This window comes from Sebastes umbrosus, chromosome 2 (assembly GCF_015220745.1).
Source record: "Sebastes umbrosus isolate fSebUmb1 chromosome 2, fSebUmb1.pri, whole genome shotgun sequence".
NCBI classification, from domain to species: Eukaryota; Metazoa; Chordata; class Actinopteri; order Perciformes; family Sebastidae; genus Sebastes; species Sebastes umbrosus.
Window position 1 is genome coordinate 17,945,414 of NC_051270.1, and position 26,356 is coordinate 17,971,769.

At 41.0% G+C, this 26,356-nt stretch overlaps 1 protein-coding gene across 2 annotated transcripts in view; it reads left to right on the forward strand.

The window, feature by feature from the left end:
• Positions 1-26,356, forward strand: part of LOC119478662 (CUB and sushi domain-containing protein 1-like) — a 460,060-nt gene that overhangs the window by 141,456 nt on the left and 292,248 nt on the right. For both annotated transcript variants that reach the window (XM_037753555.1, XM_037753563.1), the window contains exon 3: positions 23,309-23,421. In XM_037753555.1, the coding sequence (XP_037609483.1) occupies positions 23,309-23,421 (113 nt within the window). The remainder of the gene's footprint in view (positions 1-23,308; positions 23,422-26,356) is intronic.

The following is a 26,356-nucleotide window of genomic DNA, read 5'->3' on the forward strand; positions in this document are numbered from 1 at the left end:
GAAAAGATTAGGACAAGCTCACTTTTTGAAGTTAAAACTTTTTTAGGCCCTTAAAGGGAGAGTTTGGGTGTTTTGAAGTGGGGTTGTATGCGGTTCTTATCCATAATAAGTGTATTACCTACAGTAGATAACGCTCAGCACACCCCCAGCTTGGAGAAGCAGACAGGAGTACCAGCGCCGAAGCAAAACAATATACTGTTGTGGACGGGGCTGGCGGAAAAAAATATTTTAGCCACCTAAAATAAAGGCTCACCCAAAAAAAATCTACATCAGTGTACTTATTTTCGCTATATATTTCCACCGCTTTATCTTGCCGTCAGATAGCCATTTCTGATGGGGAACTGAACTGAAAGTGAAACTTAACTATGCTCTCTTCAAAGCCAGCAAACTCAGTTGACAAAAACAGTATAGATACGTTTCACTTTCAGTTCAGTTCCCCGTCGAAAAATACGTTTTGCTTCCAGCCCGTCCACAGCAGTACATTGCTTTGCTCCCGTTGGTACTCCTGTCTTTGACTGGAGGCGTGCCGACCGTCATCTACTGTAGGAAATACACTAACTATGGATAAGTACCTCATACAACTAACCTCTTAGTTTTTTGAAAAGCTCAAAACTAAAAAAAAAAAGAATGATAATTCATTATAACCTTGGTCAGTAGGTTACTTTTAACTAGTTGGTGTTATACTGTAAGAAGGTAATCTGTGAAGGGGTGTATTACACAACTGAAAAATTGTAGTTTTGCCCTGGTATCTCCATAGCCACTGTAGTCCCGATGGGGCATGGCATATGGCGTAGCCTACAGCGTAACCTCTGAGTTTATGAACGTAGCCGCAAAAGGTACAATATAACCCCTTTATGCAGAAAAATCACCTTTAGGTTTAGGATAAAAATGATCTTAGGGCAAGTGTTAAGGTTAGGCATGTTGTGCCGAGAGTTACAGTTCAGGTGCAATCAGTGTAAAGTTATGTGTGTGTTAGTCTGGCCATCTACTGGATGAGAGTTGTGCTCACTCAACTGAAGAAATGCGTGTGTGTAAATATTCCGTTTCCTGTCCCTTGTTTTGGATGGTAGCCAATTCATTTGTCACTTTCTCTGCCTCTCTTTCTCTCTCCAATGTATCTCTTTATCTCTGCGTCAACCCGTCCCTGTGCGCATGTATACAGAAAAAAAAAAAAGGATGCAGCCGAATGTCAGAGAAGACTGAGAGGAGAAGGGGAAAATGGCAGGGTAGTGTTGATGACTGGAGCGAGGCAAAGACGAGGAGAAGAGGGCGGGAGAGACGATGCAAGGGGCGAGACAAACTAAGGGGAAACAAGTATGAGTGAAGTTGAATGAAGGGGAAGCGAGTGCAGATGATTTGAGGAGATGTAAGAGGTGCAGAGATCAGAGGAAACTGGAAACGACTATTTGATCCAGTGAATCACAATAGCTTTTCTGATGAAATGTGATCAAATCTGAACATAATCCGATGGCTTCTGCTGCGAAAAAAAAGATTGCAGATTCACACAATGGGTAAAGAAAAGATAGATGGATAGATAGATAGATAGATAGATAGATAGATAGATAGATAGATAGATAGATAAACGCTTAATTAAGTAATTGAAAGTTAATCTTTTCTTTTCAAAGGTGTGATTCTATCCAGGGCGTTCTCCTTGGTTCTGTTATCTATCAGTGTTACATGTTAGACACTCTGTGCGTGGGATCTGACTGTCTGAGTCATTCCTAAGGTCTGATGGCCTGAATCACAGTAACACTGACTAATGTGGAATAGTTGCTATACTCCAAGAAGAGCTAATTCCTCTCTGCAGCCGTTGTCACGGCCTGAGAAACATCATTGTCATTTTATCAGTCTTTTGTTTGTTCAACCTTTTGTCATTTTTAGCACTGCTTTACTTTAAATACTTAAAAAGGGCAATAAGTACGTCTTTTACAGCCCAACATCCTAAATCGTGACTTATTATTTACTGTGATATTTGCTTAGATTGCTGCCTTTCAAAACTCCTTTCAGCCCTGCTCCTCCTTTGTTTTAGCACATAACTCCTGGCAGACTTCCAAGACACCATCTGTGCCCCCAGCCACCTCCACCCATTACTCACATTACCTTGTGCTAACTTGTGTTTTCTAAGTTAATCATCCTCTGCAAAGGTGTTTTAAGGCATACAGTATAAAAATACTCGGCTGAGTAATAATTGTCTGCTGTGTTTTTTCCACAAAAACTTTCAATAACCTTGTGAATACTGGGAAAATTACATCTTCTTATTCTCCTCATTGAAAAATACAGAATCTATGAATATGCAGATATTGTTCTCTTTAATCTCTTTAGTTTAGCCACTTAACACAAGATGACTCCTACTTGACTGAAAAGCACTGGAGGTTTCAAGTTTCCATGTCACACTTCTCTAAGATTCAAACTGGACCGTGATTGGCTCCCAAACTAGTTGTGATGTCACAAAATCCTGCTCATAAGTACATGTCTTAACCTCACATTTAAGGTGAGCGCACGCCTAGTGTCTAGTATCACTGCACGTCCTTCTGCACAGTGAAGATCAAACATCCCAGTGAAGTAACAATGAGCAAAACACATTTAGAGTACCACTGCTTAAAGGGTAACTTTATTTTTTCAACCTGGACCCTATTTTCCCATGTTTTTGCATCTAAGCAACTAATAGGGACGACAATTTTTGAAACTGGTCCAGTATTGAGGGACAGCACTGTAGATGGCAGCTGCTCACTGCTGCAATATGGTGCTATTGGGGCAAGCTGGCACCACCATTTACGTCCTCTAAAGTTGCTTGTTTTTGCCGTGACGGGCTGTGATTTTTATTACAAGTGTCTCGCTCAAGGAGAAGTCTTGTTCTGAAATCTTGCGAGGTGACTTGTTGACGGAAGACAACGGTAGAACCTTGAGTGCCAGCCAGGCAGAGTTTGTTCTGTTAAAGTTTTTTTTGGGCATTTATGCTGTATTTGATAGAGAAAGACAGACAGGAAAGACAAAGGAGAGAGATTGGATGCATGCAGCAAAGGGCCATGGGCCGCTGAGGGACTCAGCCTGGTATGCGTTCTACTCAGTGAGCTACCAGGGCACCCCATCTAAAGATTTTTAATGTCATGGCTGAATATTATATAGAATTATATAGATGATTTTGACAATGTGGATGAGTTCTTTGAATTCGTTGGCTGTCTGTATTTGTTTGAGCCAGAGTATACGGATATTCGGATTTGATTGAGCGGAATTTGGACAAAAAAACAAACAGACCGGATCAAGTGAAAGGTCATAAAAACGTTTTATTTCTCGATAGGGTCCTTTCCATAATGTTGTCAGACACTTATAATAACAATCTGAGCCTGTCATGGAAAGAATAAGCACTTTTAGTGAACGTAACGTTACATTGCCCTCGCAGCTCGTTTAATCAGTTAGACACAAACACATGGGAAAATAGGTTCCAGGTTGAAAAATACTAAACTGACCCTTTAAGCTGCTGCAAAGACAAAGGATGCTTAAGAAAACAAAATAGTAAAATACAAGATGATGACTTTATATCCTAAAATGCAAATGATGTTAAGACTCCTAGTAGTCTCCAATAATGGGGGAATTAAAGCCCCGCAGGACATAGAAATCTTGTCTGTCCAGCTTCTCTCTCTTGTTCGGAAAGCGCAGTGACGGATTACGGCTGCAACAGAAGGGTGGCAATCAATCAAACAGGGATGAGTAAGGGTGTGGAGGAGGGGGGGATTCGCTCATGTCAGTCATGTTTTATACACCAGGGAACGAGTTTCAGCAAGAAACTGCATTTTTTTTTAGTTCGCCGTTAATTTAACTTTTTTGTTTTATTGCTACTGTCTTTATTTACATCCAGCCTTCAAATTCTGATCCGCAGCACAATAAATCGCCATATGCAACAGAACCAAAGCCGACTCTACGTTGCAGGGAGAGCGTGCAGGGATGTATGATGGTCAATTTAATCAATAATGGTCGTCTGCAGGATTGCATGCAGACACATTAACTGAGCTTTCATCTGCAATTGCTGTATAAATTGCTGCATAGATAGATATAAAGAAAGCAATTACATAACGGTGTAAACAGTGCTCTAATTAAGGATTAAGAGCTCTGCTCTGAATGTGAGTTATCATATATCAAATTTCAAATTGAACCTTCATAAGGCTATTATCAGTTGTGGTTATTTTTTTTCTTTGTTCCTAATTACTAATTCAATTATTTCAGTTTAATTTCCTGGAGCTGTAGAAGAGATATTGAAGCTCAGGGTGGAGACAGAGAAACTGTAGCAGGTATAGACACAATATGGCCAAACAGTCACTGTCACCAGCACGGCCACTTCTCTGTGGAGATGATCAGGGAAAAAAAAAAATAGAATTCCACCAGGATGAGGTGTATTATTAATATTATTATTATTATTATTAGTATTATTACAGAAATAGACAACTGGATAGTTTGCCTTATAGTAAAAGACAGGCCTATGTTATAGAATAGAATAGAACATACCAGAGACTCGGTCTGATACCCTAAACGTCCTTTTGAATATATCTGTTTTAGTTACAAACAGATAAAAGATTAGGATTGTAAAAGTCCGCATTTTTACCTCCGCCAAGGCCAAGGGCCGTGGAAGGAGGTATTGTTTTCACCAGCGTTGGTTTGTTGGTTAGTTAGTTTGTTTGTTTGTTTGTTTGTCTGTCTGTCTGTCTGTTAGTAGGATTACTCCAAAAGTTCGCTTTGGATTGAATGACATTTTTTGGAGGGGTGGAGTGTAACAATCTATTAGATTTTGGTGGCGATCCAGATCATGATCCGGATTCAGGACTTTTTTTAAGAATTACGATCAGCCTGAGTATTAAGACCACAGGGTACATCACATGCATAGTGTAACTGATGACGTGTTGATGACGCATGACCACGCCTTCTTCCTCCTTCTGAGAGCAGAGCGATACGTGTGTGTATGTGTGGCTAGACTCCGAGGTGCGGGAGCTGCTGGCCGTCCGCGGTGAGAAAGAAAAAAGTGGTAGATGACGGGATGAGAGACAACGTAATGTAACGTTATACAGACATAACAAGGCTGCTGAATGAGAGAGGCATTCGCTGATACGTTACACGGAAACACACCGTGTTAATAACAAGCCGACCACCTCACGGTACCGCCAGCTGTGAGCTGTGAGCTGTGAGCTGTGATCTGTTTTTAATGTGAGGCACCTTGGCGGAGGTCTGCGCTCTCCGAGTGCCATTCTAGTTGTTATTGTCAACGAATTCCATGAAAAGACCAAAACAACCCTACCCTACACTGTTAACTGTTTTAAAAAAAGATATATTATTCCCAAACATTACTTTTATGTATTATTATTATTTTCAGCTACAGATTTGGTGCACTATTGAGTATTTATGGCAGAAGGATAGTGTAGGATTGACTCAAAATACTCTACAGTGGCCATTATAATGAAGGAACATGTCACCCAGTGCAGCATTGTTGCTCCCTGATGTGTTTTTAATAGTTTTTGGACAATAACTGAGGTCTATGATACAGAGGAATAAGATATATCAGGCTTGGCTACAGCACCCTTTTTGTAGGAATAATTCATTGTTGGTTTGGGCCTTTTCATGGGAAAGATATAGAATATCACCGACCCTATCCTTTAACAGATACCAGGAAAGCACACGTTATCACTTCTATTGAAGTGTTGAAGTTATACTGATCAGCTTTAAATGGCTGCGCTGCAACTAAATCTGTGCCGATTCTTCTGTTTGTGTTCGTTTTTGCTTACCTTGCACGTCAGCTGGATTCTTGTGATGACACAAGATCACACGAGAATCACAGGATCTCATATCACACAGAAAGCCATCTTGTCAGGTTTCAAGAAATGCGTTTGTGTACGGCAAAGCCAGAGCACGAACCGATCAGCGTCCTGTGAGGAGCTACTGGCAGCTACAGGCGTGGCTTAGATGTGTGTGACACGACACGGAGAGGCGACTGTTTGTTTTAAACAACAATGGCAGCTTCTGAAGAGGTTAGTGTAGCTGCAATAGCATCAGTTAAATCAGAAATGGAGAGTATTTCTTCATTGAATGAAGAGCAAAGAACGTCACTGAAGGATTTTGATGAAAAAATGTCTTCCCTCGTCTCCTGACTGGCTCCGGCAAGAGTTTGATTGACAGATGGTTCATCCAATCACCTGCCAAGTATTTTTTTGAAAGTGCCTGACCTTTTCCAAACAGTTTCTAATGACGGCTTCTCAGATGGTTCTGTGTAACAAACCATGCAGCTGTGTAACTAGTGAGCGTTTGGTTAGATGATAAGCGGCACTGTGACCTTTGATACATATGTGTGTGTATGTGTGTGTGTGTGTGTGCCTCTACAAATGTGTGTGTATGTAAAGTTTGTGTATATGCATGTGTGTGGCGAGGTGTGTGTGTGAAGGTGCCCTTACCTCAGGCCGATGGGTGTATGTGACTGTAGAAGCTTTTAATGTTCACACCTTGTCAGAAATCTCTCCGTTACTGCACTGACACACACACACACACACACACACACACATGTAGAGGACACATGTCATGGACTTCTAAACAAAACCTGACAGAGAGAGGTGGGGTGGGGGTGAGATGGGGTGAGGTAGAGAGTGTGTAGAAGACGAAATGGAGGAGGCGGAGGAGGAGGGGGGTGTTTCCTAATTCTCGCTTCCTCTCTCTAATCCGCTTCTTCTCTCCTTTTCTCCCCTCTCTCCCTCACTGTCTCTCAGAAGCATAGAGAATCAGTTTTAATGGTTTGTCAAATAATGCTTTTCTCCCCCACAGTGGATTGGTGATGTGGTGTTTGTGTTAGCTGTGTGCGCAGCTATCTGTGTGTGTGTGTGTGTGTGTGTTTTAAAGGGAAGCTTGCCCTACTTTAGCCCAGTGGTTTTCTCTGTTGATATTGCCCATAGCGCCGGATTATACGCTTTTCAATGTGGTCAAACACACACACACACACGCACGACACACACACACTCGGAAAACAATGCAAACACACACAAAATGTGCACGTACACACACTTGGGAGAAAGAATGTATGCACACAGGTAGTGTAGAAGTGCGCAGCCGTACAGACACATGCTGTCTGAATACATGCAGTCACACACAAACATATATACCCACACAGTAAGTCATGGTGCACATTACATACTGTGTGTGCGCGCTTGTCACGTTATATGTTTTGGTTATGCGCTTGCATGCGTGTGCTTTGTCTGTTTGGCTCTCAAGGCTAGTTATGACCGATGTCTGTGTGAGACTAGAGTGTGAAATTAATGATGTAGTATGTGTGTAGAGTCAAGGTTGAACCATTTTACTGTCTGTGTGTGTATGATGGATATAGCAATATATCACGAGTACAACAGCTATACGTGTGTTTTATATGTGGCATTTGTATGTGTGTGTGTGTGTGTGTGTGTGTGTGTGTGTAATGGTTGTTCACCTGTAAGCACTTTGATTGATGGTTCCATATGGCCTGACCGTACTCTACTACAAAATGAGAGCTGTAGACAGAGCAGGATGGAGGTAGAGAAACACCGGTATAGAAGGAAAGAGAGAATTAACCAGACAGACACAAAGGAGATAAGGGAGAGTTATATCGATGCATTTATCTAACTGTCCTGTATTTGATTCAAAATGCACAAAAGTTGAAGATTGTTGTCTTTCAGTTTAGTTAGGTAGCAAATCATTTATAAGGACTGTTCGCTTTTTGACCTACAAAACAATGTAAGGGGCTGTATTGGTGTGTGGGCGAGCTGCTATATAGGTAACAATGGGACAATGAAATGCAATGCAAAGAGGGACATGGAATGAAGGGATTGAATATCAGACCCGTTGGTTTGAAGGCCTATCAGACACCAAAACACTGCACAGCAGTTTATAGTACTGTGAGAAAGGATTTTACAGCAAAGTAGCATGGCAACATAAGGTGAGGTAAAATGACACTGTTAGCATAATAAAATAAATGTAACAAAAATGTGCACTATTTGATTGCTGGATGATGAGCTAGATTCAACCTTTTTTGTTGGAAAACCATGTTTTTTCTTTTTGCTGGAGCCCTCACATAATATCAACGCATTAAACAAATGATGGGGACTGCTTATTTACCAGTCTGGTCGCACGAAAAGGCATTTGAATAACACAATAATGCGTAAGGCAAAAGCGTGTAATAATAACGCCATTCTGCTCTTGGCGTGTCATTTGTACGTCATGTAGTCTGTTCTGACTGCCATGTAAATTCATCCACGTGAATATGCAACGCTCAGAGTTAGTGACATAGAAAAAAATGTGAGAAAAACAGCTTATGTTGGCCCGGAGGGGAGGTGGATGGGTCCGACAAACACAGGACTTTCAACCAGGAGACCGGTGATCGAGACCGCTGTTTTGTTTTGTAAGTTATGTCAGTGACATTTGTGACATTGTTTCCGTACGTATTGTACTATTGTTCATTACGTACTTATTTTAAGCCCAACCATGATGTTTTCCTAAACCTAACTAAATGGTTTTGTTGCCTAAACCTAAGTGAGTGTTTTTGTTGCCCCCTGCTGGTACTGCACCTTCATACACATGTGTAATATTCACGCCTCAGCGAGGCAAAACGTGACACTGACATGCTATCCTCTGGTGGACTGACGGATCTATTGCACACTTTGGCATGATATCGGGTTGTATTGTCACATAGTGCTGTTGTCAGTCTGAACACAGTATTGATAGAATAGTTGATTTTTTAATATTTTTTTTGTTTAAAACAATTACAATAATTTGTTTTGCTTCCTTACCCAGCTTTTCACCGCTACAGTTTAGGTAAACTACAAAGTGGTGATGCACTAGGCAGATTTTGGCAATGTTTCTGTGAACCACCATGGAAGATGCACCTCCATAATCCTGATTATTTAATCACCTTTCTATCTCTGTTTTGTTGTTTTGTTTTTCAAATGGATAAGCGTGTTTGCCAAGAGCCCCTATGTTTGGCGCATATCCATGACTCACATTCACAACTTTTAGCTTTTTTTGTTTTTGTTCCAAGTGTCCCACATAACTGATGGAAAAGAGCCAATGTCAGGCTTTGGGCCAGTTTTCATTTTACTTTTCTGCCATTGCCATGTGCACCAGGGATTTGTGTATATACACTATTGAAGTTTGAGAGACAAAGAGTCTCTCAGATGTCATTTGGAAACCATTTCATGCCTTTATTAGATAGCATACAGTAGAGAGCTGACAGGGAATGAGGGGAGAGAGAGGACATGCAACAAAGGTCCCTGGCTGCACTTGAACTGGGGACAGAGTGATTACATGCGCAACAACTTAAATCCCAGGGTCCGCAGGACACACTAATAAAATACTGTATGTTTTAAGCAAAAATAACTTAACTTGAACTTAATAATACAGCATTTTTTTTTTTATACCTGCACCATTTTGGTATTTTTGTAGCATTTTATTGCCTCTAAGTTGTCTGTACGGGCCATCATATTAACATCACAACACATGCTGCATTCAAATCTCCTCTAGTCCTCTGAAAACAAGTTGTTTTTCATATTTTCTTGTTCTTCTTTTACCATTAAAAAAACAGTGTTATGTTTGGGAAACCAGGCACTGCTGACTGGCAGATGCATGTTATGTAATCTAGTTGTTTGTGAAGGTGCAACACTTCCAAATATGAGGTTCAGGAGGTGGTTGGTGTATGGCGTGCATTATGCCTCTATAGACTTGAAAACTAAAACGAGGTTGCGTGTGCGTGTGTGTGTGTGTGAGAGACAGTGTACTTTAGTCTGGAGGACCCAGAGTCTTGGCTAACAGCCAGCAGTCTGGATACCCACAAACCCTTGCTGAGGCTGCTGCTGCTAGGCAGAATGGGCTTTCTAAAGTGCAGTTAAACCTCGGTGGCCACATTTGAACTTTGATGCCTCCAGATCATGATTATTGACATGGACCCAGGCACCTAGATGTTGCTCTTCAGGTAAAAGACTAAACCAACTTTCAGTTCAATAGAAATGTCTTCTGTTGTGATGACTGGACAAAGCACAGCTTCCTATAATACAAGACAATTCTTCACTAGAAACTAGAGCTGCTCTGTTTATGGTCCAATGCGTAAATGTACTCTCTTATCTTGCCATCTAGGAACAAATCAGTGCTTTAATCACATGGGACCCCCTTTCACAACCTCATCGTTTCAACCTGAGATCCCCATTCAATAAAACATCATCTTGTGAGGGCCCACTTGAAGCAACCAGTGACCCATGTTAGGGCCAGATTCACAGTGAGAAAAACACTGGTCTACGACCCAGCGAGACTTGGCTCTCTGCCAGCTGCCTACTCACAATATCCTGCCGCCTTGCTCCTGTTCCTTACCACAGCTCAGACAAATTGGTCCCTCTGGGATTTTGTGGAGCTTTTTTGTGCCTATTGTGACCTAAAATTATGTTGACTTTTCTCAAAAATTGCTAAGCAATTTACATTTTTAATGCAGGCTATTTTTGCAATATAATTGTAATAATTGGTGCAAATTGCAAGTCAGGGGAAAAAAGGTGGCATTTATTTCATTCAACGGGAATTTAACTAAGCGAGCTGTGACTATGTGTCATTGAGAAAAGAGACATATATAATCATTTCCTGTGTTAATTAGCATACGGCAAATCACAGGTTGAATTTTCTGACAAGAAAGTTCAAAGCAACGGAAATACTGCTCCTATGCTTCGGTCTTGATAAATATACCTTCAACTCAGTGTCTGCACAAAAACACGCCAATTGAAATGCTAATTTTTGAAGCTTTTTCAAGATTTGAAGTGTATAGTTTGACTGTACAATATCAACATTTATTTTCGACCTTGGTGTTCGTCTGAATAGCATTTAAGGCTTATGATAAATGGAAGTATAATAATGCAGGTTAAACGAAACACAAAGTGCCTTGATTTCCTTATTTGTGTTGCACTGAATAGAAATCACATCAAAATGAAGCTCTCAGTCATTTCAATCATCCTCCATTTCCTTCGTCTTAACGACTTTACTTAGGAATCAGTGATTGTTGTAGAAGAAGGTGGAAGTAAACTAACCTTAGATTATTTATGTATTATTTCTTTAGGTGCATAAATTTAAAGAGAGTGCAGTTCCTCTGTTGATTTTGTGATTTCATGTGGAGAAATTGCACAAATGTCAGGATTGATATTTGCACTATAGATAGACAGATAGATAGATGCACTTTATTGAGCTCAAATTGGGAAAATCTTGAAAATTTCCCAATTTGGGATCAATAAAGTGCATTATTGTACTAAGTAATACTAAGTAATTATTGCATTTACTTCTGTTTCACACCTGTAATGCATGCAAACACGCACATGCCTCTGTAGACCGTCCTGCTCTGATAGACAGACAGCTTGACAGACAGTGTGTGGGCGGGTGAGATTCCTGGTTTAAGTGCAGTATAAGGGGGATTGCGCAGCAGGGTGCTGCTTGAGGACCAAGAGAATCAGCGGGGTTCTTATACTCTTAGCGCACAAATCAAATGCCACCCACTGCCAGAGTGCCCTTGAGCAAGGCACTCTCAACCCCTCACAACAGTCGATCTGTGTGATCCTGTGTGTACCTCTAAATTCCTGTGTTTTTAACCCTGTTCGTGTGTCTGCGTTTGTATGTTTGAATGAGTTTATGCATCTCAGTACATAAAGCATACTCTTCCGGAGGCAAAAGCACTGTAATTCCTCTTCAGAATAAGATCTTTTTGTCTGTCTGTCTCTGCATGTCTCTGCATGAAATGTGCTCAAACCTGTGAAAAATAAATCTCTCCAAAAATATCTACTTCCAACATCTTTTCTTCTCTCATCTTCTTTTCTCTTTTCTTCTCTAGAGCTGCAAAGATTCATCATTAATCGATTAGTTGTCAACTATTAAAATAATTGCCAACTATTATGATAATCGATTAATAGGTTTGAGTAATTTTTTTATGGAAAAATGTGAATATTTTCTGGTTTCTTTACTCCTTTATGGATGAGTTGTGGACAAAACAAGACATTTGAGGACGTCATCTTGGGCTTTGGGAAACATTGATTGATATTTTTCACAATTCTCTAACATTTTATAGACCAAAGAACTAATTGATTAATCAGAAAAATAATCAACATATTAATTGACAATGAAAAAAAATTAGTTAGTTGCAGCCTTGCATCTCTCCTCTCTTCTCCTCTCCTCTCCTCTCCTCTCCTCTTCCAAAAACAAATAAAAGAAAGAATCATTAAACATCTCAATAATACGTTTAAAGACAGTCTTTAAAAGTGTTTAAAAACAAGGTAGCTTAAGGCGACGGTAGCTAGCCTTGGGTAGACTGCCAACTAGTTCCATAGCCAGCGGTCTACAATTAAGCCAGAGAACTAATTATCCATGAACACAACTTAACATCTTTAAGTGCTGCACATAATGAGTGGTTGGAAAATAACCACATTATTGTTTTTTTCCATATTGCAGTTGTTGGGTTTCAACTTCATATCTCCAAAATGCCAAACTTCCTTGTGTTTAGTCTGGACCCAATGCATTTAAAAAAAAAAAAAAATCTTCAGTGGGGTTTAAAGTTGGAGCTACAAGGGATTCAAATGACTACAGTAGTTATGTATTAAGTGTTAACACAGAGAGAAACTAAAAAAGGAATGAAAATACCCATCTTGCCTAAGGCCATTTTTTTTTTTACTTCTGCTGCACAGAGAGAGAAAAGCGGCTCTGGTGTTTTGTGTATCCCTATCTGGCTTCACCAATTTCCAAAAATTCACAGCTCTGTTCCCAGAGATGCATACCACCACTGTTTACAGATTTATACCACACTGTGTTCCCCAATATACTGTCTACAGTTTGTACACAAACTGGAAACACCGCCAACTAAGCCTATGATATAAAACAAATGTCCTACTTTGTGTCCTCATCATTTTTCTTTTGCTGTTTTTATATGTTAGCAAAAATCTTCCCCCCCAGAAAAATTAGATTGGTTGTTGTTTTCAGTACGTTCACTTCTTCTCAAGATGTCTTCCATCATCTGATCACTGCCTTTTCTTTCTCCCTCTCAGTGTCTGTCTTCTCCCCAACAAGCGCTTCTTGTCTATCCATTTAATCCGAGCTATGTTGTGTCACTGATAGACTAGTGTTCCACCAGGCAGACTGAAAAAATGGATTACACTCCCAGAATGACAGGTTGAAACAAATAGTCTCAGCCAGGGGCATACATCTACTGTACAAGTCTGAGGTCTATCTATAGTGTTGGCAAGAAGAAGCCAAATGCTCTGCAAGATGGAAAAGAGTAATATTTGTTTTATGAGCTTACGTTGGTCTCGTCTCTGGTTTGTGTGTGACAGATTGTTTTTCTAGACGTCAGAGCCAGTAGATATATGGGGAACCAAAGATATAAATTACTGTTATCTCTCAAACAAAGTCAGCTTTTTCTGAAAAGAAGAAAGCTGTTCTTATTTTTAGTGGACCGTCATGTTGTTTTACATTTGCTGAATGGACTCCAGTCATGAATTACACTTGGTTCATGTTATGTTTAAAGGCCCAGACACACCAAGCTGACTTCAAAGAACTAACGGCGACGAAGGCCACCAGTTGCGCCTCAAGTCGCCTTTGTCTTGGCCAAAAAGTTGTACTCGAACACAGCGCAAAAACTACAGCCGACGGTCAACTACCACGTACCTTGTGTGCCTGCGTTAGATGAAATAACTCTCCCTACCAGCAGGTCGCAGTAGTCTGTATCCGTTATTCAAAAATGGAAACCAAAAGACAGAGGACTGCGGATATACAAGCCGTTGTTATGATACGTACATGAAACAAAGCAGCGTTTGCCGACCATTTTCACACCACTCTCACTCACCACTGAGCTTCATTCCAGATAGCCATGTCGTTGTGAAAATATCCGTGTATTGGAATGATCAGATGAGATGAAGATGAAAAATGAGAAGAACCTTTTGTGTATTTCCTCTTGACTTTACTCGTAGGCTTGCTTTCCTCACATCCTCACATCCGAATCAGCCAAAAATACTCCGACACGGGTAGACTAGAGCCAACGGTGCGGGATTCACTGAAAGAACTAGACCGACGGGCACTCACCGACTGCTGACCGGCAGATTAACCACATTTAATGATTTTTAAGGTACAGTAACACTTAAAAAATCCAGGCGATTTAACCATTGGCTCATTTTCTGAAACATTTTGCATTTAAATCCATCAAAGTGTGACTCACGACTCTCTTTAAACCATCAACATTGTGGTTTTCAGTCATACTTTTTCAGTCACGACTCTAGACTGTTCACACCTTTAGAAAAGCAAACATAACATCATTTTCAGGTTTTGGGAGCACCTTGCCTCGGATAAGATGAGTCATTGGAAAGTTATACCTCGACACGGACAGTGGAAATCTGGCCTATTTTTTCCCTTTCATTTATTCTACACCTGTGAGCTTCCCATCACAGTCGTCTATTGTTCCAGCATCACCAGAGCAGCTGGAGGTCAAGTGCCTCGGTCAAGCACATTACAATGGTCGCTGAATAAGTCTCCTCTTTACTCTCCCTGTCAGGATTTCCCCTGCTGGCCTGTGGATTTCAACCGACAACTGCCTGTTCACAAGCTTTCTTTAAACCTGCGAGGTGTTAAAATCCCCAGGCTGCAAACATCACTCCCAATTTCGCCTTGTTAAGGTGTGATTGATACAGGTTGTCACGGCCATCGCTAGAAAACAGCGCATGAGACCTGAGGAAAAAGTGTTTTGAAATATATTCAGTCAGTACTGCTCAATATCAACATAAATCCTTAAAGAGAAGAGAAGAGGATCAGCATTTAAACATCAATAGTTCAATAACACATTAATTTAGAGACAGTAGTATAAATAAATTAGAAGACCAGCAGCGTCTTCTGGTCTTTTAATGCTGCATTTTTTCATGTATGTTGGCAGGTTTGATTTCACAGAAATGCTTTATGGCAAAATAATCTTTTTTTCCATACTCTCTATTCACCTGCAATGAAAGAAGCCTGTGAGCTAGTTCAGATAGCCGACTCGAGTCCGCCTCTGCACTCACATGGCGTACTCCTCTCACTGCAACATATATCCATCACAGCCTTTTAATCATGGCGTGTACTTAAGCCGTCAGTGCTCTGCTCGCTCTCTTGCTTCATGCCTGCTGCCACATCACTCACCTAAAAGCTACGGTATGCTGTCACTAGCGGCTGCCGCTGTCGCCGCCGCTACTGATGTTCATATAGCGATTCAAAAGCCCCAGCTCCACCTGTAGGCTCCGAGTCTACCCTTACAGAGGGAATTAGTGCCCTCGTTGTGCAGATTCTACACTCACATATCTATTCCACATGAGTTCACTCACTGAAATACAGTGAGCTGCCAAAAAATAACTGAACTAACTTTAAAAGCTGAGTTATTGAAATGTTCTGCCTGGTGGGCCACTTGTAAGCCAAGAAGACTGCAGGGACATACTGAATGTCATCAGGTTTGATCCAGATGCATACATTTGCAGATATGAAAGTCAACATTAAATTGGGTTGTTCTACTGAAATGATTAAATGAGGGGTGTGTTAAAGCAAATTATATATTACTAATATACACAAGTGACAACTTATCTCCACAATCCCATCTGTGAATCCCATAATAACAAGACTTCAAGTGGATAACTGTGACGTTAATAAATGTGCAGTGACACTCTGTTCTCAGCCTGTGACTTCACTGACAGAGGAGTGGTGTGGTGATGGAAACAGACCTGCCTCTTCTTAGATGTCTATTCTTAGCAAAACAAGCCATTTCTCACCAAAATACTAACAACTCTTTTTGAGCCGACTCATTTGTTTTCTTCCTCTTTTCCCACCTTTGTGCCATCATGGCTTCTTTCTTACAGCTTTCCCAGCTTTAGTATTTAGACGGCATCACTGGCTAGTTTTAATACATGGTTGAAATATGGTTGTGGTATGACTGAAGGGAGAATATTACTGCTAAATGAGTTTACAGTCATTGCTTTATCATACATTATTACACGGCTGTGTTGAATACTACTATGTATAGCAGACCGTTGCTATGGCCGCAGTTCTGATGTCGGACTCCGGAGGACCGTTTTTGTGTCACATTTTTTATTTCTTCACTAAGTAGCCGTGTAAGAAGCGGGATAATATACAGCTAGTGAAAGAATCCCCTTCAGGGCGATGAGAGACCCCTCCGCTCCGCGTCGAGGTGCAGCATCACCCTGTCGGGGATTCTTTCACAACAATGAACAGCTGTACATTATCCCTTACTTATCATGCCACAAGACGTCGGCTCTACATCACTGAGCCTTTTCATAGACAAACACAGGACTTTCAAACGGGAGACCCGTGTTCGAGGACGGTGTTTTGTTTTGTAAGTTACGTTGGTGACGTTTGTCTCGTGTTTTGTAGTGACGTTTGTCTCGTGTTTTGTAGTGACGTTTGTCTCGTGTTTTGTAGTGACATTTTCTCGTGTTTTGTAGGGACGTTTGTCACGTGTTTTGTAGTGACGTTTGTCACGTGTTTTGTAGTGACGTTTGTCACGTGTTTTGTAGTGACGTTTGTCTCGTGTTTTGTAGTGACATTGTCTCGTGTTTTGTAGGGACGTTTGTCACGTGTTTTGTAGTGACGTTTGTCACGTGTTTTGTAGTGACGTTTGTCACGTGTTTTGTAGTGACGTTTGTCTCGTGTTTTGTAGGGACGTTTGTCTCGTGTTTTGTAGTGACATTGTCTCGTGTTTTGTAGGGACGTTTGTCACGTGTTTTGTAGTGACGTTTGTCACGTGTTTTGTAGTGACGTTTGTCACGTGTTTTGTAGTGACGTTTGTCTCGTGTTTTGTAGGGACGTTTGTCTCGTGTTTTGTAGTGACATTGTCACGTGTTTTGTAGGGACGTTTGTCTCGTGTTTTGTAGTGACATTTGTCACGTGTTTTGTAGTGACGTTTGTCACGTGTTTTGTAGTGACGTTTGTCACGTGCTTTGTAGTGACGTTTGTCACGTGTTTTGTAGTGACGTTTGTCTCGTGTTTTGTAGTGACATTGTCACGTGTTTTGTAGTGACGTTTGTCTCGTGTTTTGTAGTGACGTTTGTCTCGTGTTTTGTAGTGACGTTTGTCACGTGTTTTGTAGTGACGTTTGTCTCGTGTTTTGTAGGGACGTTTGTCACGTGTTTTGTAGGGACGTTTGTCACGTGTTTTGTAGTGACGTTTGTCTCGTGTTTTGTAGTGACGTTTGTCTCGTGTTTTGTAGGGACGTTTGTCACGTGTTTTCCGTCATTACGTAACATTGTTTCCATACGAGTTTTAATAAGTTTAAGTACCTATTTTAAGCCCAACATGATGTTTTCCCTTAACCTAACTAAGTGGATTTGTCGCCTAAACCTGAGTGGTTTTGTTGCCCCCTGCTGGTACAGCACCTTCATACAGGCGTGTATTATTCACATCTCTGCGAAGCAAACCGTGACACTGACACACTATCCTCTGGTGGCCAGGCGGGTCTATTACATGCTTTGGCGTGATATCGGGTTGCACACGGTGTGCCTTTTGTATTTTACAGTTTTCCTGAATACACCGATAACTGAAGGGGCAAATTAAGGCTTCAGTGGTCTTGTTTGAACCATAGCTACTTCTGGAGCTGTTAAACTCGATGACACACACATATCTTCTCAACAGTTGGAGGATCATTGATCCCATCTCAGCTGTTGCTTTATTCATGGAAATCTTACATGCAGCTTTACCGAGATTTGCTATAGGGTTTCTTTTCCCTGTCTAATCTGTGGAACAGTCGTCATGTGATGGCGATGAAAATAACACTGATGCTACTTTCCAATATCACATTATGCCTTTACTACCCTCCAATCTAAACAGTAATCCTAGCGTTATAAGAGCCTGTCAACATCAGACATGTCCACAGTCTGACGCACTGTCAAAACAGACAGATACAGACGGGCAGTCGGACAGATGGACGAAGCAGCAGAAAGGCACACAGACTGTAAAGACTGGCTGGCTGGAATCGCTGAGTGGCTGCCTGATTACATAAGCTGGTTGACTGGTTGGACAGTTGGCCAACTGGATAAACGGTCACATACTCTCAACCCGCCTCACTTATTTTTGTATAAATGTCAAACAGCCGTAGGATCAGTGTGCTGGCCTGATTGGGAGGGAGAGCGAGATGGAAAGAGAGCAGGGCGAGAGGGAGAAGAGACAGACGGAGAGAGAGAGACACGCAAAGACAGAGAAACAGAGCTAAACAGGGATATAGAATCATGTCAGTCCATCAGTACAGTGACAGCTAGACGATTACTGCTCATTACATGAATGACTGACTGACTACAGACTGATCGTGTGTGTGTGTCACAGCACCATTTTATTCCCAGAGACGGACAGAAATGGGATGATAATGCTTGTATTTGGATTTACACTGTATGTTTCGCTTAAGGTGTACAATTTGCACTGATTAGGGTGATTTTTAACCTTTGATATGTATCTATATAAGGAATACAATTGCAATGCAACATGTTTTTCCAATCAATACATAATTTATTAATACATTTGTTTGAGCTAAATATTCATCTAGGCCAATACCAGAGCTTGTTAAAAGGTGCGTTTTTCACTAGCAGCCATGGTAGCTCCATACTGCAGCCAGTATCTCTTTTCATCAATAGAGGTCCCTTACGTACCAGCCAACCACTCTCTAAATCTCTGACCTGTGTCAACAATTAACCTTGGCCTAAGGAAGAAATGCTCTTGGAAGTTAATATGCCCATGAAATTAAAAAGGGAAGGAGCAAAGCCTGATTCCAATCAGTTATTTCAATTTGTTCACATTTTATTTGTTGAGTGGTGAAATATTCATGTGACAATGCAGCTGCTGTCCCTTGTGGGCCACCAAGATGATTTATTATAGCCTGTGACCAGGCGATTCTCTGTCTGGTTGAGAGAAATAGAGAAGGTGCACTAAAAATGCAGCACACAGCCTGAAAAGGTAGACAATGTGAAACTGCCAAAGACAGAAATGCCAATCTGATGCAATCCACAGAATCAAGATTAAATAGACAGTATATGATATGATAAAAAGCTCAAAAAATGGATGAGATAAGGTGGATTAGGCTTTAGGTAAATGTGATATAAGAACAGAAAAAAAGAAAATCACGACACCTAATGGCATCAGAACATACATTTCCTCTTAGCCTTGCCTGTTTGGTTTAGTTAGCGATTGTATTGCATTTAAAGAGATGTAGAAATAGCAGAAAGCTCACAGTAACTTAGCTAGCATTACCTGTATTGGCAGGTAGTTAGTGCAATTAAGTCAGTCAATAACGTCCAGCCTCCCACATATAATAACAAATGAGAATTTAGAGGTGAACAGAAGCACAATATACTGTATATTTAGCTTAAAGAAAAAAACAAATAGACTGTAATTACACAGAGCTACAATTGAAAATGTTAGAAAAATTAAATTAACTAATTAGAATTAATATAATTAACAAACTTGCACTATTTTGACAGTACTTTCTGATTGAGATTATGTTTTATAAAAAAAGCAAATTAAGAAAAGTTTGGAAGAAAAGGGGGCTAGCTGGTGTTCTAGTGTAAAACTGAATGTAAACCTCAAGGAGGAGTCTGTGAAAGGAGTTTTCACATACATAGTGTGTATTGATTGTCATTTGTATTACCATAGTATGCCAAATAGTATGTAGCTAAAAACAAATACAAATAATACAAAAGAATAAGTGAGTAATCAATTCAACTTGACAAATCATCAACTAATATAGTTATACAGAATAATGAATCATAATAATTATATGTTTCCCTGGGTGTTTCTTAAGTTTACTCACATTAATTGTAAAACTATTAGCATGTCCTACCCTCTACTGGAATATCCAGCACACAACATTTAATTAGCCCAGACACACTCAAAAACATCTAAGAACCAAAATAACACAGAAGTTCAATTACTGGCTCAGTAATCCAACTTCATTCAAATTGAACAAAGACATTTGAGGTGCCAGACACTGCTGTGGCTAAGTAAAGTAAAAATCTTATTTACACCTATTATAGGCAAAGCCTTTCTCATCCTTCTCTCTTCTCCTTTTGTCTCGTCTCGCCGCTCACCTCTCCGTTCTGTCCTTCCATTTCCTCTGTCTCGTCTCTTTTCCCTCCATCTCTCTTTCTGTTTGTCGCTTTTCGTGTGCTCCCTTCATCCATTCTTGTCTGTCCTTTGTGTCCTTGCTTTGAGGCCGGAGAATTAAAATTATTCATTTTTCACCGTGCTCTGCTTTCACCGTTAAATGGCTCACACTTTTTGTCCATCTATCTTTCTTTCTCTTCCTCCAAACCTTTTTGCCTCCTTTCCACTTTATCACTTTCATTCTCTCCTTTTTTATGTTTCACCCCGGCCCACCTCTCTGTTGACCTAGTTGACCTTTCAAATGATGAAAAATGACTGCCAATAATACAGAAACCAGACTCATTTCCATCACACCTTGATTACATTAGCACTTGAATCCTCTGTCTGTCATTCTTTTCCCTTTATTTTCCCCTCTACTCTCATTCCCTTTGGTTTTGTCTCCCCTAAGCTTTCATTGTTGCATACTTTTGTGCATAGAGACCCGAGGACTATGATTGTGTCCAAACTTATGTTGAATCATTGTTCTCCTGATTTGGATATACTTAACTCTGCACTTTAGTTGGCTTGCTTCCATGTACACTCGGAAGTAAAGTGGTGTCACTTAATGCTTATTAATTTCCTGCTCTGCTTGAACATAAATAATAACAACTGAAAAAAAGAAAAAGCTATTTAATAAATGCTTTTATCTATTCATTCCTGTTTTTGCCGCTGCTTGTCCGGGTCTGGTCGCAGTGGCAGCAGGAAATTCAAGGTTGCCCAGGAGTCCCTCTCCTCAGCCAAGTTGTGCAGCTCTTCCTGCGGGGATACTCAGGTGTTCCCAGGCCAGGTAGAATATACTCGCTCCTGTGGGTTCTTGGTCTGCCCCAAGGACTCCCAGGCGGACTTTTCCAGAATAATTCCACAGGGAGGTGTCCACTGGCCTTCTGACCAGATCCTCAAATCAATACAAAGAAGCTATGGGGGGAGGATTTGGACATACTGTAGATATACTTTGAACATGATAAGAGAGTCACACTCCCTCTGTGTGTGTTGTAATCCCAGCATCTCTGTGTTTTGTTTACATAGCCGGGCTGGCCGTCCGTACCTTTTAGCACCCACCCTCCGGTTTCCCATCAGGTTCACACTGTTAGCTCGGTCAGCACTGTTGCCGTTGTTTTCATTGTTAGCACTGCTAAGCTGCGAGCTGCGAGCCACTGGCTCAACCGTCATCATGTTGAGAGCTGTGTGGAGGCAAAAGATATGCTCTGAATTTAGAATTTAGCTCCTTTAACTCAAGCAGCATCTTTGTCTACTGTGTCTGTGTCAAAGAAGCAAACATCCTCCTTGCTTACATGTCTATTCGCCCCAAACAGCCAAGGTACTGACTGTTGGACAGATGTTAGCTGTAAACTAGCTGGTAATAGACCGGACCCACTAATCATGTGTATAGGACTGTGTCTGTGTGTTGTTGTTCAGCTCAGCCTCTCATTAAACTCAGAGCTCACCAGGAAGCATCATGGTCTGATACAACAAACAGAACTGCATCATCTTTAAATGGCACACCTTAACAGAGTTTAACACCAGGAGTTGTCCATTTATCCATTTGAAAAACACGCTGTTAAAGTTTGGGTTTGGTTTGGGTTTTATTTTTGTTGCTGCAAAGTTTTTACTCTTTGCAGTGGCAATTTAAGATTTTTTTTTTGATACATGCACTACTATAGTGAGTCTTTGTGGAGCTGTAGATGCCTAACTTAAAGTTACCATGAGGAACTTTTAACAGGTTATGAAACAGTCTCACTTTAATACTGATGCTTCTATGTGACCTACATAAGTAAACCATCAGCGAGATGATTGGCTATTTCTATATAGTTATAGTTAATGCCTGTCATTAGTGCCACGGGGTCCAATTCTGAAGAAATCCTGCAGGTTCATCGGAAACTCCTTCAGCTCAGACTCCAGCGGGGCCTCCGGCAGCAACCAGTCCGCCGCAGATAGACCCAGAACCGGCTTTGCTGCTGCCTTCGACCTGCAGTTGGAGTTCGGCGGGAGGTGGAGAGCTTCCCGCCCAGCAGCAACCGCTCCTCCTCCGGCAAGGAGCAGAGCTTTGCCTCGATCTCTTTGGCTCTGTTGGGAGCCAACACTGACACTACGCTGCTGGAGGCCCACGCCGTATTGCTGGGCCCACTGGAGGAAAGGGAGGCATGGGAGAACCAGAACCATGACTGCGGCGGGGCAGACCCTGCTGCAGTAAAATTAGTTTTTTTTAAAGGGACTCTGGTGCTCAGAAACAATACCGCTTTTGTCCACAGGGGCCACTGAAATCAATACAAACTGAAAGTTCCTCATAGTAGCTTTGTGCTGCGTCTTTGTCTTCTGCTTTTATATACTTCTATCACAAAAGCAGCAAGTTGTCATTTAGCTCACCTTGGATTAACCTTGAAATGATTTCATTCCATGCCAGAACGTCCAGTCATAACATTATGAGTATAATCGTTTCTTAATTATATCAACGCTTTACTCTACATTATGTTTGCTTCATTATCTCTGCAATTCAATACACTATTCACCTCTTTGAATTCCAGCTCCTTCAGTTTTGTGTTATTCCCTCCCTATTCTCCTCCCCAAATCGTTTAACCGTCAACTCTCAATTAAGAATCAAAGGGCTGTTTCAGCTCAACCTCCGGTGTAATGAGAGCTCACCTTGTTGTATCAGAGTCCAACAACACCTGTCTTTCCCATCACACGCTGCTCTAGTGTAAATTCTTGAATTACACTATGTTTTTATTTGCGTTTTTTCATTATTTATTTCAGAGTGTCTGCGCTCACGGCATGGCTGGTTATCATGAATAGTGGATCTTGTTCACTGTAGCTCAGTGGCGCATCAAATTCATATAATTTATTTTTAGAGAGTGGGAAAATCACTCCCTTCACTATCTTTTTCTTCAATGAAGAGGATAGCAGGAAACCGAAGAGTAATGTGGAGTCAGGAAAACATAAAAGAGAAGGTCTTGGAGGGACCGGATCTCAGACCAGCAGGGGTCTTTATGGCTTCAGGGCTGTGGGCCTTAACCACACCATCAACACTGAACGCAATTGTATATTACTATCACATACTTGTGTACTTTGCCATGTTTCATGTTCGATGTTGCCTCATTTCAACAGTCAATTGTCTTGCTGTGATTCAGAGACATTTCTTTGTGTTTTTCAGGTTGTCAGGATTCATGCTGCCTTCCCCTATTGTCAGCAGTGGATCTATATTGGCCTTGTGGTTTACCACAGACTTTGCCGTCAGCGCACAGGGCTTCAAAGCTGTATATGAAGGTAAGGCGATGTGTGAATGTACATGGTCGGTGATGTATGAGTGCTGGATGATTCACAGGCAATTTCTGAGGCAATAGTGATGACCTGCAAGGTGGTTGAACTGTGTTGGGGAATACAGTATATAACAGAAGTTCATGAAGTATTCACAACAAGCGCTGTATTAAGAAATCATATATTGTTTATGACTAATGCTGTGTTCACACTACGAGCAACACTGCAACATTCTACAAGTCATTTCCAATGGAAGTCGGTGACATGAAGCTACAAACTGACGCCTTACAATTGTGCGTGTGACGGGTGTGGCACACTATAAATACAGTTGAGCTGGTCTGAACTTTTTTCAGCGTCCCAATGATGCAGTGAAGCATCAACTAATCATATGTTTTTGTTTCACCCTGTTCTGTTCCATACAAAACAATGCCATTAGCCAGAGGCCTGTACTTCAGGGTTAACCCTGGGTTTTCCGTCCTACGACGGTGGTTCACTTCTTACCGGGGTAGATCGCCATGGTAAATTATGCTGAACACCAGCAGCAGGTTATGTTCCAGGTAAGAGATCAACTCATATAAAAGCAATGCCTACTGACCATCATAGGTCAATGCACGGATCATATGATAATATTACACAAATATGAAGATTTTAAATCATAATCCAGGCTAAAAACAACACAGTTTGAACTGACAAATGCAGGAAGGACAGCTGGCTGTACGCTGTGGGTGCTTACCGCTTTAAATTATGTTTTTATATTTATTTCTTTACTTTCTTTCAAGTCCGTTTCACACCACCGGAGTCGGAGAAGCAGCTGAAAAATGGCTGAAATAGTCATACACACCACATCTTTATCAAAGGGCATAATGAAGTGTAATCTATTCATCCATTATACTCTGAAAGCTTTTTATAATATCACTGCCCCATTTAGCCGACTATATCTGACTTTTCAGGCCGTTAAATTAATAGATCTGCTAATTTACGCATTCACACATCGACGATTTGTTCTTTTACCTTCTGTCCTTCCTGCATTTGACAGCTTCAACTGTGTTAATTTAAGCCTGGATTATGTGTTTAACGTCTTCGTATTTGTCTAATATTATAGTTTGTTCTTAGTTTACAAAATATGCCGCTCTGACTTGTCCATGTTTGTGATTGGTCATATGCTGCAAACACCGCCCCTTTCATGTGAACGCGTTCATATCCAGATTGAAAAACCCTGGGTTGATATACCGAGTTGATAACCACCGTCGTAGGACTGTTTAGCGGGATCTCGTTTGATAAGGTTAGTTAAGCCAGATAACGAGAAGATACCCTGGGTATGTTGAACTCGCTTCATAGTACAGGCCTCAGTTCTCAGTGCTATTTAACGACATAACTACGTCATCGAGCGCTTGAGCAACACTTTAACAGCAACTCGCCGACATTGTAGCTGGTCACGCTGGCCATTTTGTTGCTTTGGTCGCTCGTAGTGTGAACGTAGCGTAAGTATCCAGATGTCAGGATGGTTGCAGTTTCTTGAGAGTGACTGTGATGATATGGTTGGAGCTGATGGCGATGGTCCACATTTTGGTTGCAGTTTCTGTTGATTAGCGTGTATCTAATTCAGGTTATCATAGCCTAATTTTTTGTCTTAATATGAATCCGATGGCGTTTGTTTGGGATCAGAAAGTTAGTTTTTATTTTTCTCTGTGTGACAATTTAAAGCGAAGAGAAATCATGGGGCAAACTCTTCTTTTGATCAAAATTAGTTGAACATGTGGTGATATACATGCAGATATTTCTCTGGACTCAAGGTGAAACTGTATGGCTGAACCCTGCTTCTGATACTGTCTATGAGAATTACTGTTCACGGTGATATATGTGTGGGCGACTCTTGGCTCACAGCCCAGAGCTGTTGTCTTGGTCATCCCTCCATCAGTTGGGACTAACGTAATGTTTACACTTTATATTCATGTATTATTATATACATGATTCATGATACATGATACATGATTCATTATTATTTATATTCATGTGTCCTGTATTCTTATTCTTTTTACATTGAGAGGTCCGTTTTCACATCGGTGCTCCTTGCGATGACTTCCTGGCTGCATGTTCTTTTGCCGTGCGTCTTACATGTGTGTCATGAGTATGGTATACAAGACTGCTCCATGTCTGCGTGTCTGTTGGGATGAGAGACAAATTCTTCGGCTGACCTTTTGAAGATGCACACGCACACAAAACACAAACACACACAGAGTGCTCCATTACGCTTGCATAACAGTTCATCTATGAATCATGAACTCTAAATATCAAAGACAAACTCAAGAGACCAGATATACACACTTACTCCCCTGTGAGACCGTGTGTGTGTGTGTGTGTGTGTGTTTCATCTTTATCTATCTGTGTATACTGTATATAGTCGTGTGTGTGTGCGTGCGTGTGTGTGTTTGTGTGTGTGTGTATTCCTGGAGGTGTGTCATTTGTGTGTTTGTGTATGTTGAAAATAAACCTGACAGCCATTAAACCTTTTTTCCAGGAAGTACCAGGAAGTACTTTGTCTTCATTTTTTCTTTCCATTGTTCCGTTTCACATCTGCGGGGACCCTTAAGTGTGTTTGTTGCCTCAGGAGGGACTCTGATTGTGTGTGTGCGTGCGTTTATGTGAATGTGTACGTGGTTTGTGCATGTGTGTGTGTGTGTGTGTGCAACTGACAGGTCTTTCTATTAATGTATCTTTTTTCTATTTTGCTTTGTTTTGCATTGATGTCCGAGACTTCAAACATTGATTCATGTCTGTGTGTGTATGTGTGTGTGTAATATATACTGTGTGTGTATTGTGAATGCTTGTGTGTCTAAAGAAAATGGCATTCATGCATCAAAACAAGGTATGACATTTATTAAATGTTTATCTTTGTGTGTGTATATGAGATCAGTCATCAGTCATGATCAGTCCTGGTATGTGC